Source organism: Panicum virgatum, chromosome 4N (genome assembly GCF_016808335.1).
Source record: "Panicum virgatum strain AP13 chromosome 4N, P.virgatum_v5, whole genome shotgun sequence".
Classification (NCBI taxonomy): domain Eukaryota; kingdom Viridiplantae; phylum Streptophyta; class Magnoliopsida; order Poales; family Poaceae; genus Panicum; species Panicum virgatum.
The window spans coordinates 31,077,145-31,099,062 of NC_053148.1; the positions used below are offsets into that span (position 1 = coordinate 31,077,145).

Below are 21,918 nucleotides of genomic sequence, written 5' to 3' on the forward strand. Positions count from 1 at the left end.
CACTCAAACGGCTATATCTCACTAATATGACGTCCAAATAAGGTGTTCTCAGATGCTTTGGAAACCTGACGATGAGACACCTCTTTCGGATCTAGTCCCTGCTCTAGAAGATTCGTGGATAATTCAATGTGTCCACGACAAGGTGCTGTGTCACCTATTTTGGGCCGAGCAAGCCTTTGTATCGTGTCAGGCCTTAAGCACAAGTTTTGGGCGCCCCCAACCCTAGGACATCCCTTTTTCAAGTAGGAACTCAGTAGCTTCCACCACTTAGGGTTTGGGTTTTTTTAGATTATTTTTTCTATCGAGAAACTGTCTTCTTTATTGTAACTATGACGTCGAGTCCTTTTGCTGTGAATTAGGGCCCCCGTTCTTGTTCTTCACCACTGTAGCGATTAGTCCTTTTGTGATTAGAGCTTGAACCCTATCTTGATTTTCTCTTCATACACATCTGCAATTTCAGATTGCGTGTTTACCCTTTCTTGCTTGTGTTTTTCGATTCACTTGCAGGAAAAGCCTTCTTGCCAAGGTCAATCGAGTTGTGCTTGGTTGACAAAGAACATAGTAGCGGTGCAATAGTTGCAGAACTTCGAATTATGTCTGATTAGAAGCCGGATCGCCAATTGAATTTACCCTACCTCTCGGAAAATTGGGCCAGTCTTACATCAGTGTCATTTTAACTAACTAATAGGAGGACCCATGCCTCGAGTTCCATAATCAATGATCATAACACCATACTACAAAGTGACCAATCCAGTATATCCGTATACAAACACTACAACTGCAAAGCAACAATACTCCTACCTGGTAACAGTTTTTTGATTGTCAAAAAATATACACAACATTTTCATCCGAAGGTCTTTGAGTCTTTGTATTTCTCTTATTTCCTGTCTGGGTCGATCAGCTAAGGACCCAACAAAGAAATCCATGCGTTTACGGGTTCCGGTATTGTAGGAGCAAACTTGTAGCCAATATGTAGGATTTTATGCCTATTAACAAATCCACACGGTTCTAATAGCCAAATCTGTACCCTAATGGAGTAAAAAAGCATCAAGTTTTTGGTACCATTGACATCTCTAAACAGAACAACTGACGATTATTGAACAGTCTGATCTAAGAGAGGAGGACAATGATCAGATGAGGTTTCAGATATTTATTGCTGTTAAGGACTACTTCTATTTCTTAAAAAAAATGGTACTCTCCAGAAGGTCCTAGTGGTGATACTCCATTAATTATCACCAAATTCCATAATTTCATTTTTGGCATGTTATTGTGTAGGACAAATACCATAATTTCCTGTGTGTGATATACTGCTACTATAAATGTGTTGATGAGCCCAAAACTATTCAATATCGCAGTTACCAGCGGGGGCTGGAAATCCGGGGCAGAAGCGCCGAAAGCCTGGGGGTCAGGCGAGGAGCACGGACGAACGGGATTATTATCCCTGACATGCCAAATGAAATCCTTCACCAACGTATCGCGGTCACTCCTTGAGAGCAAGCTCGCCGTCGGGCTGGTCGCCGGCGTCTTCCTCGCGCTGGAGATATTCCTCTCGGCTTCGCCGCAGTTTGCCGTCCAAGGTCCCAGTGGTGAGCCGCTAGCTTCTGTGCATTGTTGTCATGTTGTGTTGCCATGATTAGGTACATCTGTTTAGGCTTCTGATGCATTTGATCTCTACCTCTCGCTCACGGCCTTGTTTTGCATATATGTGGCTGAAGTAATCTTGCCAGGATCGCTGGAAAATGGTGTCGCAGAACGTTCGACGGTGGTGGAGGAGAAGGATCTTGCTCAACCGCCAGGTCAAGCTCACTCTCCCGGCAAAGCGTCATTGTCCTGCGTGCGACTAGTCATATTTCAGACGTGATTGTTTTCTCCACACTTTTTTCTTCAGAAAATTAGTTCAGATGAAGTTTATGAAATTAAAAGATCACCTAATGGAAAAACATGTTCAAATCATGACGACTGATGTATGTATCTCGAAGAAACTGGCAAATTTTGATCAACGTTTTGTGGCCAATAGGGCAGCAGAATCTCCAGCAGTCACAAATTAGGACCATGAAAAGGAACCCACCAATTCTCCTACAAATTCACAGTTTGAAATACAGTTCACGTTGAACGAATAGTTCTTTTGATTCCAGCAAATTCGTACATTTCCAATAAATTTTCTGTTTAAAAATGTTCCTTCGTTCGTTGTCGTCGCCTTGCCTGCAGGCGAAGAAAATGAGATTTCGCCACGCACTGCTCCCCCTCCACTGAAGCCAATCTGCGACCTTTCCGACGAGCGCTACGACGGCTGCGAGATGTGGGGTGACGCACGCACGGCGAACGGCACTGACAAGTCGCGGGTCTACTTCATCCCGCCGCCGTCGCAGCTGGCCGCCGCCGAGGCCGCCGCCTGGAGCATCCGCTCGCAGTCCCGCAAGGTCATCGGCGTCCGCGAAGTCGTCGTCAGATCCCTCAACTTGTCAAACCTCCACGAGGCTCCGGACTGCACCGTCCGGCGGAGCGTGCCGGCGGTGGTCTTCGCCCTCGGCGGCCTGACTTACAACTTCTGGCACGCCTTCAGCGACGTGCTGGTCCCGCTCTTCACGACGGCCCGGGCGTTCGGCGGCCAGGTCGAGCTCGTCGCCACCGACGCGCCGGCCTGGTTCGTCACCAAGTACCGCCGCGTACTCCGTGCGCTGTCGCAGTACGAGGTGGTCATGCTCGACGCCGACGCGGAGGTGCGCTGCTACCCGCACCTCATCGTCGGCCTCCGCGGCCACCGCGACTTCGACATCGACCCGGCGCGCGCCCCGAGCAACTACGACATGTTCGCCTTCCGAGCGTTCGTCCGGGAGGCTTACTCCCTGCCGCCACCGACCACCGCGCTCCGGGTCAAATCCAGCGGCGCGAAGCCCCGGCTCATGATCATCCTCCGCCGCAAGACGCGGCGGTTCGTGAACGCCGACGCCATCGTCGGCGCGATCGAGCGCGCGGGGTTCGACGTGGTGCGGATGGAGCCGACGAACGCGGCGGACATGGACGCGGTCTCGCGGGAGGTGGACGCGTGCGACGTGCTCATGGGAGCGCACGGCGCCGGGCTGACGAACATGGTGTTCCTGCGCACGGGCGCCGTGGCGGTGCAGGTGATCCCGTGGGGGAAGATGGAGCCCCACGGCGAGGGGTTCTTCGGCGCGCCGGCGGCGCACATGGGTATCTGGCACGTCCCGTACATCATCGCCGCAGAGGAGAGCACGCTCTACGACAAGTACGGCAAGGACCACCCGGTGATCACCGATCCCGATGTTTTCTACAAGAATGGGAGCAATGCGAGGTATTACTGGTGGGAGCAGAACTTCCGTCTCAACACCACCAGATTCATGCCGACGCTTGAGAGGGTGAAACGGCTGCTGCAAGAGTGATCTCTGATGCTCGTTTCAGAGTAGATGATGGGCTAATGACGAAACCGATTGGCATGTTACAAGCAGGTTGTAAATCTTGCTGTCTAGGACAAATTTTCATAAACGTATCCTATAACAATTACATCGCATTTATTGGATACCTACAGCAATCACAAACTATCTATTCATGATGGGACCAAGTAGCAATCTATTGTTGTTACTCGGTCCATGTCAGCCACGATCTTTTTTATATTGGCAAAATATGCTATTGGACACTCTTAAAAGGTGGCTTTTGCCACAGACCATTTTAAAAGTTTATCTTTGCTGGAAGACAACACTATTAGGGTGTGTTTAGTTGGTGAAAAAGTTTGGGTTTTGACACTGTAGCACATTTCGTTATTACTTGACAAATAATATCCAATTATGGACTAATTATGCTTAAAAGATTCAGCTCGTGCTAATCAGTTAGACTGTGTAATTATTTATTTTTTCAACTACATTTAATGCTCCATACATATGTCCGAAGATTCGATGTGACGGGTACCGTAGTAAGTTTTTTTTTGAACTAAACGCCACTTTATTCTAGGATCATTTCCTGTTGGACATCATACCCATTATTATATTCTATTTAAATACAAAGCTACTCAAAAGTGCTATTTTACCCTCGCATGATATGATGCAAGCTGAGCATAGTGTTTGCAGGCCCGAAAAGAAATCTGATCGCCAAGAAAAATCATAAACTCCCGGTGTGACGGTGTCCCTATGCCCGCAACACCATCCGTGCGGCGTCAGCTCCTGGCAGATGGAGCCACTTCCTTGCAGAAGGCTTGCAGCGCCCCCTACTGCGTCCATACGCATCCCGTACCTGCAGCACTTGCACTTGGTGGCGGCGCCGCGGCACTCACTGCCCCGCTCGAAGCAGCCGCGGCGCTCGATCCCGGCAGCGGATTTCTATCTAGGTGGAGTGCTCGACACGGGCGCGGGGTCCTCTCCACATGGCCGTAGCAATCGATTCCGGTTGCGGTACTCACTGTCGGCGGCCACGATGTTTGATTCCGGCATAAGGATGGCAACGGGTCGGGTTCGGTTCGGGTGAAGTATCTGGGCACCCAAAACCGAAACCCGAACTTGAAACACGAACCCGACCCAAACTCTAATTCAGATAAAAATTCAAATCCAAAATCGAAACCCGCGGATACCCGAAACCGAACGGATAATCCGAAACCCGAATTTTTTTCAAACCAGCAATGCAAGCCAGCAACACCATTTCCAAGTTTCCAATAAGAATGGACACCTAAAGTGCAAAATAAATAAACAATCAAACAAACATGACAGCAACTACATTCCAGCAAGACATAGTGCAGTGAGATTATTATAAATAGTTGAGATTATTACAAACAAAGCAGCACCACACGGACACAAGGAGCACTCCAAAGTTCAAATGTTCAATACAAGTGAAACAATAGAAATCAACATCCATGGTTCACCAAACAAATAACAGTAGGCCACTAGCCACTAGGCCTCCAAACAAATAACATTATTACATAGTTATTCATTTTCATTCATTCATCAATTATGATGGAATCATCTTCATCCTGCGAAACAAAAATAGAGAGATTAACTCATTATTGAAATGTTCATCATTGTATATAAGTTAATAAGTATATTCACAAGTTGAATACATAAGCAAATGACAGGAATACCATTTCTTCATCTTTTTCATCAAGACAAGTCATCAAAGCACCAACGAAAGTAGACTGAGATCCTGCATTGATATATTCACAAATTAGTAATATAACTTATATAGAACGAGACCACATATTTCTAGAAATTACACTTACCTAACATATCGGCCTGAGACCATGCTTGCATACACATAAGTGCTTCAACCATTGATGGGGCAAGCCTACTACGATGTGGACTGATTATTCTGCCACTAGTGCTAAAGACTGACTCGGATGCCACCGTTGTCACTGGAATAGCAAGGACATCACATGCAATTTTTCGTAAAGTTGGGTATTTGAGCCCTGCATGTTGCCACCATTGAATGATATCCAACTCTTGTGTTCTAGGCAACAGTGGCTCTTCCAAGTACAAATCTAACTCTGTTCGCACATAAGTGGAGGTCACAGTTGCCTACTTGGACATGTAATCATCAAAGATATCAATCCAACCCTCATCGTCCATCTGAGTTGGAGCACTAGGTTTAGTTTCAGCACCATCTGTAGTGGCAACATCCTCCATAGAATCTTGGTATTCCAAAACCAGATTGTACAACAAGTCCTTGACTTTGTGGACAGCTTCCATAGCAATACTTTCTAACCCATGAATTTTGAGGAAAAGAGCATTCAATAGTTGCAATTTATACCTAGGATCTAGGACAGCAGCAACAGCCATCAAACCATGCACATCTGACCAATACTTGTTGAACTTTTCTTTCATTTTAATGGACATTTCTTCTACCTTAGGTATATCACTGCTTTGCCACTTCCTAATTGCCAAAAAAATGTTGCATATTTTGGGAAAGAAAAGGTTGGCTGTGACATATCTAGTGCCTGACAGTAGCTCAGTTACATCATAGAACATCTTTAGCCTATCACAAAGCTCTCTAGCAAACTTCCAATCATCTTCTGATGGAACACATGGAGCACGAGAAGCAAGGCGCTCAAAAACATCTTGGTAAATAAGTGCAGTGCTAGGCATAATATAAGTTGAGTTCCATCTAGTTTTACAGTCAAGAGCAATTCTTTTTTCATATTTTCCTTTCATTTGGGCTGCCATTTTCTCAAACTTCTCATGTCTTTTAGGAGTGGCTGACCAATATGCAACACTAGCACGCACCTTATCAATTCCCTTCTCCATGACACTCATTCCATCTTTCACAATCAGATTTAAAATATGTGCAGCACAACGCATATGAATTAATTTACCCTTCAACATACAAGAGGGGAGTGGTAACTTGCCTTCCATAGTAGTCTTGTTCTTTGCAAGGTCATCACCATCGGTGCCAATCATATTCTTCATGAGGTTGTCATTGACACTACAGTTGTCAAGAGTTATAGTGGACAGATTCCTCTCAATATGCCAATCTAGTAGAACTTCATGGAGAACATCAGTTATGACCTCCGCTGTATGTGGTGCTGGAACATAAATAAACCTACAACAATAAGATATCATAAGTGATTGTGGTGGACAATTTGCATAACACAAGAACACAAAATGCTGTGATTTATAGTTACCTAATAAGAAAACTTTTTAGCTTCCAATCTTCATCTAGAAAATGAGCTGTAACTGCCATGTAACCTTTCCTCTGGTGGTTTGCTGTCCACAAGTCCGTAGTAACAGCAACACGAGAACTCAATTTCTTGATATAATTCACCATAGATTGCTTCTACACTTGATACATATCCAATATATCCTTCCTAATTGTGTTTCTAGACACTAACTTGAATGCTGGTTGCAATGCAGCACAAAACTTGCGAAATCCAATATGGTCCACCATGGAAAGAGGATACTCATGGACGATAATCATTAAAGCAAGTTCTTTTCTAGCAACATCTTGATCAAACACATACTTCTCTAATGTGACCGTGCCATCTTTTGGATTTGCAGATAATTTAAGAGTTGACTGTGTTAAACCTTTTCTAGTAATTCTGTCCTCACATACAATAAGGTGATTCTTCAAGTGAGTTGTACCATTTCTTGTCTCCCCACCTAAATGTTTTTTACACCAATGGCATTTTGCTTTCCAAACCCCATTTACACTAATCAAATCAAAGTCTTTCCATACTTCAGATCTTAGCTTTCTCTTTTTAGCAGCAGGGGCATCATCTTCTACTTCTACCTCTACCACATCAAGATTACCTACAGTTGCAGAATCACTTGCCGGTGTTGCTGAATCGGATGGTTATGTTGCTGTTGCTGAATTGGCTGCAAGGCGTGGACGAGATTGAGGACGAGAACCAACAGATTGAGATGCAGCAGTAGCTTGAGAACCAACCGCCGACATTGCTCACTTCCTGACAAATGCAAAAAAGGCAAACACATTACACATACTGCATGATATAACAAGAGGCATCAAAATATTGCAGCATACATTTCGCTATAACAGAGGCATCTTAAGAAATGGCAAATGTAATACCATCAGAGAGCTAATTCAGACTGGCTGGTGCAAATGTAATTTCATTCAAAAAGTAACATAAAAGTCTGCATCTTTGACTAAGCAAAAAATCCTGATAGAAGCAGTCATCAGCCAGTACCAAACAAAGTGATATACATCTTCTTTTCAACTACATTAGGAAAATGGCCCTATCTGTTTTGTCACTAAAGCACGAGAAGTCATAGAGAATGAAATATCTCAGTGTTTTCCATCTAATCCTTGCTAGCATATGGTAAGGTTCATTTTACTTGAGGAATCTAAAATCCTGATAAAAAACCATTAGCAGGTAGATTCAAGCAATACACCCGATAATTCTCACAAACGAAATCGAAATTAGTAGGTAATATATTGTAACTGGATTCAGATCCGAATACAAACAGTTTTGTTAGGGTTTGGGGTGCTCCGTCTCGCACAGCAGAAGGAAAGAGAAGGGGGGCATACCTGGAGGATGCGCTCGTCGCTGGCAAAGCGCTGGGCGAACTAGCGAAGACAAGACAAATGGCGGCGCCGCTCGCCTAGTCGTCGCTGCCAGGGTGGAGAGCAAGTTTGGAGAGAGTCCGAGAGAAGGGAAAGGTTTAAGAAACGGAGAGAGGAGATGAACCTGAGACCCTGCAGCCTGGGCGCAATGCTCGTGCGCTGGCATCGCCCGTGTCGTGCCCGTGTGCCGGCGCCACCTGTGTCGTAGGGGCAGACAGGTCACAGGTGGAGGAGGCTGAGCGGGGCCAATCGGCGCTGGTGGGTGGCGGCGTCGAACTCCGGCCGCCGGCCTCCGTCGTGGGTAGCAGGGCTGGTGGCTGGATGGGGATGGGTGCGGCGCGGGCCGCGGGAGGGGATGGGTGCGGCACGGGGCCAGAGGAGTCGGGGCGTCGCCGCGTCTGGCGGCCGTTGGCCCGTTGCTCGTCGGGGACTCGGGGGGACCGGGGGATCGTGGATCTGGGAGGGAGGGGGGTCGGGGTGAGGACTGAGTGACGGCCGTCGGGGGGATCCAGGAGACCAGGAGGAGGGGGAGGCCGGGAGGAGAGCGGGGTGAGGAACTGAGGACTGACCGACTGAGCTTATATAGTTAGGGTTCTAAAATGGGCTGTTATTGGGCTGTGGGCTCAAATTTTCGGGTACCCGATGGAGATCCGCAGATGTATTTAAAGATCTGCCCCAAACCCGAAATATTTCGGGTACCCGAACCCGCAAATCCGCGGGTGAAAACCAAAAACCGAACCCAAAATCCGAAAACCCGAAACCCGCGGATACCCGCCCCGAACCCGATCTGCTGCCATCCATATTCCGGCAATGGCGTCCACTCCCGACAGTGGGTTCGCTTAAGACGGCAGCACGCACAATCAGCTAGCCACTCCCGGAGGTGTCAATATAGATGGTGGAGGAGCTCGCCGGAACAGGAGCCGTGATGCTCGCAGTAGTGGTGCGAGGCGGTGGTAGCGGTGCAGTAAATGAGGCGGAGATCTTGCAGAGGTGGATAATGGTGGAGGACTGTGCTGGCCTCAGAGCAGGTATAATGGGGGTATAGTCAGCAGGCCATCAGGCGAAACAGCGCACCACATCAGTTAAATGTGACGTGGAGGAAAGAGAAATGGGAGGAGACACTACAAAAAAAATCTACTGATATATGACGATTGAATTTCGTCACAGATCACTAAAAAACCGTTATAAAATAGTATCTATGATGATCTTAAATAGCGTCATATATTGAGCGTCATAGATCACATCTTGTGACGTTCCTTAATTTCCGTCATGGATTTCTTAATCTGTTTTAAAACCGTCATAGAATGTCTCCGGCCTCCCTGAAGCCCAACCCAAGCCCATTTTCTATGACGAAAATAAATGTCACGAATAGTATAATTTTCGTCACAGATTCAATTGCCATGTCACACATTGATGACATGGAGGATGACGTGGCTGTTGACTTGGCGATGACATGGATAGCAATGATGACGTGGTCAATGACATGGCAATGACATGGAGCTGACATGGAGGTGACGTGGCAATCGACATGGTAGGTGACGTGGCGAGTGACATCAGCAGCACAACCCATGAGTTGATGGGCCGAATTCAAAGTGGGCCACCAAGTTAGGCCTAATTTCAGGCCTAGATTATTTCTCAGCTAACAAAATTTCAGCCCAAGATTAATACCCAAGCTCATGAAAAAAAAGCAGGGCCCATTTTTCTAATCAATTCATTACCATTTCAGTCCTAATCAAGATATAAACCAGCCAATATATAAATAAATTATGTTTCAATATCTCATCACATACATACAACATCAAAGTTTCTCAATTCAGCATGAATTCAGTCTAATTCCAGTTAATCTGGAACAAAATCTCACAGTACTGCAAAAAAAAAAACTTCAAGCAACCCATGTTTCAAGCACGAGCTCAACTTTTGCATCCTTCTCAGCTTTTAATTGCAGGCTTGCATATGATATAGCAAACATGGTGAGTACAACTGTTGCATTACTTCTCTCAACCAAGATTGACTTTACTCATTCTTAACTTGATTAGAAAAACATTTGGATTACTACTTCATAAGTCAGAACTAACAATCAACTATTCACTTGTATGTTGAGACGAATATGGAATATACTCAAAACAGAACTAACAATCAACTATTCACTTGTATGTTGAGACGAATATGGAATATACTCAAAACAGCTAACTACTAGGCATTAAGGTTTCAATTCAAGTAGCTATAATTCATGATTTGATAATACAAAAACATGGCATGATTAGTCCTTAGCTGTTCTTATACTCAGCATGAATACTTCACACAAGTTCAAAGCTATTAGATATCTCTTGTAATTTAAAAAGTCAATATTTTAAAAACATATATCAGATTTATAGTTTCTTTAGTTAGCATGTGTTACACCAAGAATTAGCACCAAAATAGACACATGCAGGGAGGAAGTGAGCAGCAAGCACTACTGAAACTAGCCACAATCTCAACGTCAACTATAGCTATACGAACATGAACATATATTATGCTGCAATGATGCAGACAGACCTGCCAAACACCACTCTCATGTTTCAATAAAAGCCACCCCCGGACTAGCAACCACAAGCAAAATTTTAGTTATCATCAGTGTGAAGTGAACTAGGAAAGTAGCAAAAAGTCCTCACTAGCAAGATATCCTACAAAAATTTCAGGGTGTTTATTGCTACAAAAAGTTCAGAGACATGGTCTGAATTTTGGTACAAACATGGACTGGTAATTGTATGCAAATCAAATTATCATATAATTAGCTGTAATGCATAGCAAATTATATACAACTAGATTGTCAAGCATGTCTTAATTTTCTAAAGTCTTAAACAGTCCCCTCCCCATAAATCCATTCAGAGCATAACTCACGTGCAAAAAGTCAAATAGAAAATGCGCACTGCATGAACGAGAAACATGGAACATAGGCTTAATTAATGTACCAGTCGAAGGAAGAAGGAAATAATCTCATAACGTAATGGAGAAGCTGTGCGTGCTGGCTGCACATGTCAGCCGCTTCATCGCCCTCGTGGCCAGTAGTACCGGCCGCTGCTCGTCACTTGAGGCAGTTCGCGCTGGACGCTGATTAGCCGCCCTAGCCGCCCATCGCTCTGCCTCCCGCAGCAGCCTGCATCCTCAAACGCATTGTGAAGTCGTGGGGGAGGAGGAAACAGATAACGCACAAAAGAGATGTGAGGATGGAAAATATATGGAGGAGATAAAAGGTTGAGCATCGGACCCACCTGCAACGCTGGATGCGGCCGGAGCTCCGCACGCCCGAGCTCAGCACCAACCGTGTGCTGCTCGTCGAAGCTCGCCTGCACTCTCCTGGGCGGATCTGGAGGTGGATTGGGGGTGGACGCCGCTGAAGCCACTTGTTGGCGAACTCCATGACCTCGGCGAGCTACGGCTGCTTGCTCGTTGTCGGCTTGCAGTAGAGGCACTGGGTCACCACATTAGCACGCGGATCTGAGGCTGAGGAAGGCGGCTATGCCTATCTGCCGCTGCAGCTCTGTGCTGCCGCTCACTGCGGGGAAGACGACTGGAGAGCAGGCTGCAGGCCTCAGGCGCTGCTGCCCCTTGCACCACGAGCTGCTACCGCAGTGTCGCATCCCCATCCTCTAGGGTCCGATGCGACACGAGCTGCGGCCGCAGTGCCGCCTGGAGAGCGGAGCGGAGCTCTTGCCCGGCCATTCGCCCGGCCCGTGTGGAGCTCGCGCTGGCCTCGCCCGGCCGGCGGAGTTCACTGCAAGCAGATCTGAGGGGGAAGCGGGGAAGGAATGGATAGATGAGGGTATGGGAGGGAGTCGAGACGGCGTCGCCGGGGTAGGGAACACAGGGTGAGAAAGTGGAGCGGCTCGGCGTGCGGGGAGCTTGGGGGAGGAGAGGAGCGGCGGCCGTGAGTGGTCTGACGTCTGAGCAGGGCGTATAGAGAAGGAGAGGGAGCGGCGGCGGCCAGGAGGCGGAAGACCGCTAGGGTAAGACTCGGTGACTCGGCATTTATACTGTGTGAATGCGATTCTAACTGTCAGATCCTGGATGGATGGTCAGAAACAATAGGGTCGGGTAGGGCGAGCTAGAAACGGCCCATAACTACTCAGATTAATATTTTTCTTTTTCTTTTTTCATTTTATTGCACGATTATGAAGTAACTATAAAAATAATTATCTTATATACACTAATTTTTTTTATATGTAATAGACTACATATAAGTTGTCCTGTAGAAGTTTCAATAATTTTCTAACTCACTTACTATTTTTAATAGCTTAAATAAATTTCTGCAAGTTTGTTGAAAATAATTACAATTTAAACTATATGTATCTCAAATAATACTTTAAAAAATCACAAAATTCTTTTTAAGTATCCATGTTCTAGTATAGATTGTATCCTAAAAATAGATGAAAACTTCAAATGTTTGCTAGGGATAATTCAAACTTCTACTTACAGCCTTGTTACAAAATAATGATGATAATACATAAAACTTCTCGGAAAATTGTGTAAATTGTCACAGAATTATTTTATGGATGTATAAACTTTACATAAAAAATTCATAAGATTTATGAAAATTGAAGTATACATTCCTCATAAATGGATGGATCTCTCGTATTCTTCCATACAACCTAAGTCAAAGTTTGAAGTTTACACACCTTAAAATCTTTTCTTACTCATATACCCAAATAGTTTTTTTACATGTAGTAGACAACATATAAGTAGTCATATAGGAGTTTCATGAATTTTTGAATAGATTTGGCATATATTGTCAATTAAATAGATTTCTATGTGCTTTTCGAAAGTAATTTCAAGATGAACTATGTGTACCACCAAAAAGATTCGAAAAAATTATAGACTCATATGTTCCATTATAGCCCATGTCTGGTGATAGATGATAATTCAATTATTTTCTAGGGACAATTTAAACTTCTATCTCCAAATGACCACATAATAAATAAGAAATACCTAAATTTGGTCAAAAAATTCTACAAGTTGACATGGGGATATAGTTTTGGTCCATAATCTTGCCATAAAAAACTTTAATGGTTTTCAAAAAGTGAGACAATATATTGTTCATAAAATGGTACATCTCTCACAGAATTTCTTGTAATTGACATCAAACTTTGAGATTTGAATACCTCATAACATAATCGAAATCGCATGAAGCTCAATTTTGGCCGCCACCTTATGTTGATCATAACATTGGAAAATATCAAGTTATGTTAGCAATTATCATTCAAAAACATGTTATTTCAATTCTCTATTAGTTATTTCTATTCTCTATTAAGTTGGAAGAAAATATGTCATACATCAAAAAATCAAGACATATCAATTAATATACAAACAAACACTACTAAATAAAGTACCACGATTTTATAAAAATTTAGAGAAAAGAACCATCAAATTTGGAGTTCTTACGAGGGAGTAATACCAATTACAAAATTTACTTCTGTATTGAAAAGAAAATGATGGATTGTATATTATTGTAGAACATTGTTACCGAACATTAACAGTAAATAAGGCGCACCCCAGTGGTAATGCTATCAAGTCTTAGTCATCTTTAAGGGTCTGGGTTCGAATCCACTATACTACCTATGCGTTTCTCTTATTTTCGAATTAAAACTTGAGTAAGTTAACGTATATATAGGATAATACCAAACTCTAGCACAAGTGAAGGCGCAACGTAGTGGAAGGTTGCTAAGATTGGTAACTCCAAAACCCGGGTTCGATCCTTCCCCCTTCCTCTCCCGTTTGACCCTATTTTATCTCCATTCTCCTCCCCTTTGGGCCTATTTTTTTCCCCTCCGCTGGTCCTCCTGTTGCGGGCTGAAGCTGGGCTTGGTGCAAAGAGAACAGGGACGAGAGAGAGGAGGCCCGAAGGGGGCAAAAAAGAGCTCGGCCCAAACACAAGTGAAAGCAACAAGACTACAAAAGAATTAATGTTCTCAACATAATCACAAACAAGCAAGTGCGGATCGATTCCTAGGCACGCAGCTAAGGCAGAATTTTTTGATTAAATGTTCTCCTGGCGCTGCGCAAGTGGGCCCCGCTCGACTGCTGACTAGGCTGCTGACCGGCTCGAAAGTGGGCCCCACTCGGCAGACCACGTGTGTGCTGACTAGGCTATCACGTAAGCATCAAATAAGAGAAGAAAAACTTAAATTAAAAATGAAGAATGTTAAAATATATAGTTAAATATTAAAATGTTGGGTTTTGTGGGCTCAATTATGACGAGTTCAATAAAACATCATATTTTGTGGCCTTAATTATGACGAATTAAAAACGTTACAAAGTTCTGGGCCTAGGATTTATATCTTCAAATTCATCATAGATTGTGTATAATTATGATGTTTTTTTAAAATATTATAAAATTTTCGTCATACAACACCACACTTTTTTGTAGTGAGAGAAAAAGGCGGACGTCTGGCAAGTCATTCGCTCAACGCCAACATATACATTAATTTAGGACTGGAAAGCGTATCTCTTGTGCTCTTATTGGTTGCCAACCCAGCAGAAGTTCGAGCAGAGCATTTAAAGGGATGTGAGGCCCTCCACTATCGCTGGGCACCTCGATAAGGTGGAGCGCGAGTCGCCAGCCCGCGGGCACGTCTATTATCCTTGCTTTTAGGTGAGGAAGATAAGGGGCCGGGTAGAGCAGCTTTGCATTTCAAAAAAAAATAATAATGAGTATGATGTCCAGCAGCAAATTACTTTAGAATAATAGTGTCTTCCAGCCAAGACAAACTTTCACTACTACAGAAACGCTAATTTATTCCGATTGGGAAACTTTTGTTGTCCCGGTTTCCCAACCGGGAACACCAGTTCTTTTGTCCCGGGTCTGGCAACCGGGACAAAAGGTGCTGCCAGCGCCACGTGGCTGGCGCACCCTTTTGTCCCGGTTGGTGTTACCAACCGGGACAAAAGGCCCCTTTTTTTCTGTTTTCCTTTTCTCCATTCTTTTTCTATTTCAATTATACTTTTGCATTTCAATTAAACTTATGTATTGTAATTCAGTGTGTACGATCTCCACTAATATATACATATATATAGTTACTTATATAATATTTGTTCTAGATAGTTTTCATATATAAATTAATTCACTTATATATATGTATACACATATCTATACATGTGAATTTCTTTACATATGAAAATGTCTAGGACCAATATTATATAAATATATATATATATATGCACATATATATTATTGGAGTCCTTATATATATAATACATACATACTCATAAATAGAAATTTAATACATACACACACATATATATTTACATAGGTATATTCGTTCTTAATTACATATATATACGTATATTATCATATTTGCTGCGATTGTCAATATTAGATAGTCCATCATAGTAGAATTCGCCTTTAGGATCGAGGACTTGCTCAACAATAAATCCGGACAATTGTTCTTGAATCGCCATAATCTTTTCCTCTGGTATGAGTTTATCGCGCATCTCCTCGACCTATGGAAAAAGGGGATAATTAATTTTGACTAATTAAAATACGAGTTCAAATATTAACAACTTTTTTACTTACTTCCTCCTCCCAATCTGTCCGGGCCCTTGGAGGACCTACTAGACCATGGATGTTTTCGCATGCATAGTATGCGCATAAATTAGTGCCTTGTTTCTACCACATACACTTTAAGAGAGAAGAAATTATCAGGTATTTACATGAATATATAATAAAACTAATGAATCGTGCAATGAATCATCCAAGTGCATACCGCAAAATCTGTCTTGATCTTCAATTCCTTGTCAAATTTACCTGAATGATTTTTAGCGAATTCTTTCCAAATCCTGTGCATGATTAGAACAATTATAGTCAAGTAACAAAGTGATTCAAATTATCGGTCATCGACGGAGTAGTGGTAGAATTACTTTTTCATCATGTTAAGAAGATTTTTGTATTGTTCTGGATTTCTCCTCAATGAGTCCATAACCACGAGTAGGCTCTTCTCGGGAATTATGACAATTAGGACCCAGTGTTCACTGCAAGATTATACAGAGGCAGTTCTTGACAGTTAAGGTTTAAACAATTCGATTACAGAATATAAAGAGTTAGACGGAAGGAATCACCCACGCAAAGTTGTAAGGAAATAATATCATTTGCTTGTTGTGATGAATGCTTATGTACTTGAACAAGTTTTGGAATAGCTCATCGGAAGTGTCGCGTAGAATCCTCCAATTACAAGTAATTGGGTCGATGAAGCCGAGGTGAGAGTATCCCTTTCTCCTGCAAGTTTGTATTTCCATTCTACATGATACCGAATAAATCAAGGGATCAGTATGTTGAGATCATGTAAAACAATACGTAAGGAGAGTAAAATACTTACAGAACCCACAAGCCGACCATAGAGATGTCGAGGTCCTCCTGATAGAATAATTGGTAAATTTCTTCCCAGTTTATCCATATAATAGCCTCCCCCCCGAAAGAAATCATCATCTTTAATCTTTGCGCGTAGCATGAAGATGAAATCGGCCATCGCACGCATGTAGTGCTGGTGCAGCTTATACATTTGCGTTGAAAGCACGGACACTATTTCGGGGGTACAAGAGATTTGCCCAGCTCATACGTCCATTTGACGACCACATCGGCCTTTGGAATATCTTCTCCCCCTGCAATCTGAGCCGCCGTCAGGTTTGATTCTTTCAAAAATGTAACAAAGTCTTGTTGTTGCGTCGTCTGTCCCACTACGAGAGGCTCTATTGATTGTTTCTTTTGGGCTCCGAGCTGTGGAACGTCGGACGACGACGACTTTGATTGTCTCTTCTTTTTCTCAGTAGTTTTGATAATTGTGCGTTCGTAGTCTGAAGGGAGATCTCTCGGAATGAATTTTCTCTTATTTGCTTGGCACATTCCCTTAAAAAAATTTAAATCTACCAGATTTATCACTTTCTGGGGCTCCGGCTTCGGCTTCGGCTTGAAGTGCTCTTTAACTCTTTCTTGAGTTATCCGATCACATTCTTCAAGGCTCATGTCCCAGGGTTTAATAGGATCTTCCTTGGTTTTCTTCTTCTTTTCCTTCTTCTTTGGAGGCCCCTTAGCCGGTGCAGCTACCTTCTTCGCCGGCGACTGTTTCTGCTTCTTTGCCGGCGGCGGAGGGGGTGACCATGGAGGCGACGGTGACGCTTGAGTGTTCATTGGCGCATGAGATGATGGTGATGGAGAATGTGCCGGTGAACCTTGCCGAGACAGTGCTGCCCTTGGGGAGTTTTGCGGAGTTGCCGGCCTTGGAGTGGCATGCTGAGATGCCGGTCTTGGTGTTTGATCATCCGACTTTAGGATAATGTAGCGCTTATCCCATAGGATGTAGCCATGAATGGCTTCTGCTAGTGTCCTCTCCCCATCGCCTCCAGGAATATCAAGCTCGAGCGTCTCCCAACACTGGCACACCTGCTCCACGCCAACTCTTGTATATCCTGCCGGAATTTGCTGCCCGTGGTACACGTCGCCTGGTTGGTTTGGCATGGCGGTACCGTACGCAACAGTGAACATTAAGTTCTTAACGGCAGTCTGCAGGTCACAAGGTGTCCGCTGGGTGATCTCATCCTCTGGAAATTGCTGCGGGGCCGTCGCTTCAACTGCGGCCTAGATCCCCATTGGCTTGTCGACGGCGACGTCTGTGGAAGCGTAGCTGCTTTTCTGCTGAGACAGATGATCGGCTGAGACATTAGGCTCTGGAGGCACCGTTTATGCTTGCTGTTGCTGGCTCATTGCTATGGCCACTTGGCGTTGAACCTCTTCCTCCAGTCTTTAATCGTGTGACATGAGCCGTTCCTCTAACCTTCGCAAGTGCTCCCGCTCATCATTCTTTCTTCTTTGCCGGCTTCTATATGATTCAATGTAATCCCTGAACCCATACTTCCACGGAACCACGCCTTTGCCTCTTGTGCGGCCCGGATGCTCTGGATTCCCAAGGGCGTAAGTCAGCTCGTCCCTCTCTCTATCCGGCTGGAATGTTCCCTCGGCCGCTGCTTGTATGGCCTTTTGTAGTCTCTGGGCTGTTAGCTGGATCTTTGGCCCATAGATGCAGTCCTCAGTCAATGGGTCCAAGCTTCCCCCGTGACTATAAAACCAGGTCCTTGACCTCTCAAGCCAGTTCATGGTCGCAGATTGGATGCCTCTGTCAAGCAGATCCTGCTCCATCTTCTCCCATTTGGGTATTGCAAGCTTGTAGCCTCCTTGGCCTAGAGTGTGATGGTACACTTTCTTCGAGGCATTGTCTTTGGCCTCCTGCACCTTCTGAAGCCCAAGCTCTGAAGACTTGTATTCCACAAATGCATCCCAGTGACCCTGAGCTTTTCGAGCTCGCCGGTAAATACGGGTGTGGTCCTGGTCTTGATATATTTCTTCGTCAAAATTTTCTTGAATGATTGCAGCTGTTCGGCCATCTTACTCAGGGTCCAGCGCTTTCATATCTCTTCGGATTCAGCTGGAACCGTGAAGTTTTTCTTAAGCTCTCGCCAGCACCATTCTTTTTCTCTTTCGGGTACCGCATCCCGTTCCTCGCTTGGATTGGAAGCTTTCCAGAGCCTGATGCTGAACGGGATGTGGTCCCTGACAATACATCCGGATTGTCTTATGAATTTTTTGGCGGCAGCTTCTGGAGCGATCGGTTCGCCATCTGGACCAACTTCCGTTATAATGAACCGCCGTTCCAGTTTTTTTGTCGGGCCTCACTTCGTCTTTTTCTGCTGGGACGATGATCCAGACAGCTATAAAAAAACATTCATAGTATTCATATAGATTCAGATGAAAATATGATTTTCACTACAAATAAGTATAGTTGTGATATATATGTACATTAGCACTTTGTTCACCAGCAACGTCATCCTGAATAGATGGTGGCTCAATTCCACAACCGGACATATTCAAATATATGTCGGTGTTGCTGTCATCATCAGCTTGTTCAGGGACATCTCCTTGACCTTTGGCAATCATATTCAACAGGAACTGTTCGTCCTCCGCGTCTGTGTGTCGCGGGTGCATCGTAGCTAAAATATGAATACAAATAAAACCCTTAAAAAAATTCTCTAAATAATCCACATATTTGCGAGCATTTGATCGGAATCCGTGGGTCCATCTTGACTAAAACATATAAGAAAAATCACTAATTGCCTATAGATGGACGAGGTCGAGAAATATTCTCAAAGTAATTCAAGAAATATACATGAAATATTTTGTAGTCTCTAAGTAATATATATGAAATGTATAATTCACAATATTCAATGAGTAACAATGTTCAAAAAGTATACATGAAATATTATAGACATTTCAATAAGTAATTCAAATATATGTACACAAAATTTCACAGTCCAGGAAATAAATGAAATTCTATCAATAATTTCACTAAGTAATGCTCTATCAAATATATGTTACATTTAGATGTCGGTGAGGGTTGAAGGTCGAGAACGTCCGTGCCTACATAAATTTAAATACACTTTATTCACACATACAAACATACATACACATTCATACATTTAAAAATTAAATATGCAAATTTTGATTTCATTCTAAATAACATGAACTCATATACACATTCATACACCAATATGTTTTCAAATTTACACAACAAATTATGATGTCACTCTAAATAATATAATTTCAAAAGTATTTAACAAGTTAACAAATAATCTATATTTTAAACAATTATGATTTCACTCTAGTTGCCATCAATAATTATGATTTCACTCTAATTGTCATCACAATTAAATAAATTAACAAATAATCAATATGTTACAACATAATTTGTAAACAAATTTGAACTCATGTAATCCATATTTTCAAATTTCACTAAAAAATAAACATTAGGGTTACGGGGGTGGCGCCGGCCGGCAGCGCACGGCCGGGCTGCCAGTAGGGCCAGGGCGGCGCGTGGCGCACGTACAGCGAGAGTGCGCATAGGCGACGGCGGGGAGACCCGGAGGCGCACAGGCAACGGCCGAGGCGCGGTCCAGGCAGCCTGGCCGAAGGCGGAGGTCGGGGAGGAGGACGACGACGTGGCGGCGCGCGGCATCGGGACGGGGAGGAGGAGGACGATGGCTCGCTCGGGGAGGGCACTGGGCTCGCGGGCGGGGGCCGGCGATGGCGGACAACGGCGCTTGCGGGGAGGAGCACGAACGGGGACGACAGTGCTCGTGGACGACGGCGCGCGGTGATGCAGCGGAGCTCGGGCGGCGCGTCCTCTCGCGGCGGAGGTAGGTGGCGCTCGAGGACGACGGCGGCGGCGAGCAGGAGTTGGTGGGAGCAGGGGACGGCGGCGGCAAAGGGCGCAGATCAAGAACTGTCATTGTTGGGGGAAGGCGGAGGAAGAAGGGAGATATATTGGTGGGGGGGGGGGGGGGGTTGTCCCGGGTGAAGCCACGACCCGGGACAAAAGGGCCTTTTGTCCCGGATCGTGGCTTCACTCGGGACAAAATGTGTTTTTGGGCGGGCCGGGAAAATTCCCAGCCCGTGGCCCAGCTTTAGTCCCAGGTGGATCTACCACCCGGGACAAAAGGGGCCCGTTTTACCTCATTCCCGCCAAATCTTATGTTTGTTTTTGTTTCTTTTTACTTCTCTTTTAAAATAGGCTTTCATTTGTTAATTCAGTTAATAAATTTTGGTTCCAAAAATTATGGAACAAAATTTCTTATCTCTATATAAACTTGATACACGCAACAAAAATAATTAATTTTCATTCAAGTGATTGGGTCAACGAAATATTTAACTTTTTTGAAATCATATTTGTTATTTTGACCATGCAAAAATATATTAGGTGAACAAATTTTTTTCAAACTGTTGCTTTTCGACAGAAAGTGGATTCTATCACGATATTAACGTTTAAAAAGTAAATTTTACCTAAAATTAATCAATTTCCTGATATTAATGAGTAGTGTGTGAGTTTGAGAGATAGTGTGTGTGTTAGTGAGATTGTGTGTGTTAGTGAGAGAGTATAGTGTGTTAATGTGAATGTAATTTCATGAAATAAATAAAATTAGTTGAGTAATCTATTATTGAATGAAAATTATAATTGCGTCTGGTAATTAAGTGAAAAATATAAAAAATAATATATATAATACATAAAGTATAATTGTACAGTACATATATAATAAAAGTATTCGAATTGCGATTATGTTTTTATACAATAATATAAAATGATTCGAGTACATGAAGGATTAGCGGTAACAGACTTTTTCGTCACAAATGTCCCTTGATTATGATCACGGCGCAAGTATGGAGCATCATCATTGGCTAGCAGGATGCATGGATCAGCATTTACTTCGAAAGGTGAAATGGCAACAAAATTATTATATTCTTCTGACAAGTCTGTCTTGTCCTCCACTCCAACGATGTTTCTCTTTCCTGATAGAACTATGTGTCGCTTATGCTCATCCTTTCGCTTGTTTATCCCCTTCTTTGGCTTGCTGTATATGTCCTTAATGTAGAAAACCTGAGCGACATCCTGGGCTAGGACAAATGGCTCCTCTCTATACCCAAGATTGTTGAGATCAACTATTGTCATCCCATACTCATCTTTTGTTACCCATCCTCCAGATAGCTTAACCCATTGGCAACGAAATAGTGGCACCTTGAAAATGGGACCGTAATCCAGCTCCCATATCTCTGCAATGTAGCAGTAATATGTGTCCTTTTTTCTATTATTGTCCGTGGCATCCATACGAACACCGCTGTTTTAGTTGGTACTCTTTTTATCTTGGGCTATCGTATAAAATGTGTTTCCATTTATCTTGTACCCTTGGTATGTTAAGATATTCCAAGATGGTCCCCTAGCCAATAAGAACAGCTGCTTTGGACCCGGGATAAGCACTGGCATCATGATGAACTTTCGTTTCATGTAGAGCCATGGTGGAAGATTGTACATACAAAGAGTTTCAGGCCAAGTG

General features: G+C 43.7%; 1 protein-coding gene across 1 annotated transcript; it reads left to right on the forward strand.

Annotated features, from left to right (window-relative positions):
- Window positions 1–1,453: 1,453 nt before the first annotated feature.
- LOC120669308 (alpha-1,3-arabinosyltransferase XAT3-like) lies at window positions 1,454–3,401 on the forward strand. Its single transcript, XM_039949084.1, has 2 exons — window positions 1,454–1,586; window positions 2,209–3,401. The coding sequence occupies exons 1-2, from the start codon at window positions 1,454–1,456 to the stop codon at window positions 3,399–3,401; spliced, it is 1,326 nt and encodes a 441-aa protein (XP_039805018.1).
- Window positions 3,402–21,918: the final 18,517 nt, after the last annotated feature.

Bases quoted from the DNA above. Each gene is read 5' to 3' on its own strand.
- LOC120669308 (XM_039949084.1), top strand. From the start codon at position 1,454: ATGAAATCCTTCACCAACGTATCGCGGTCACTCCTTGAGAGCAAGCTC. The intron at 1,587-2,208 runs GTGAGCCGCTAG...CCTTGCCTGCAG, and splicing joins TGCCGTCCAAGGTCCCAGTG to GCGAAGAAAATGAGATTTCG.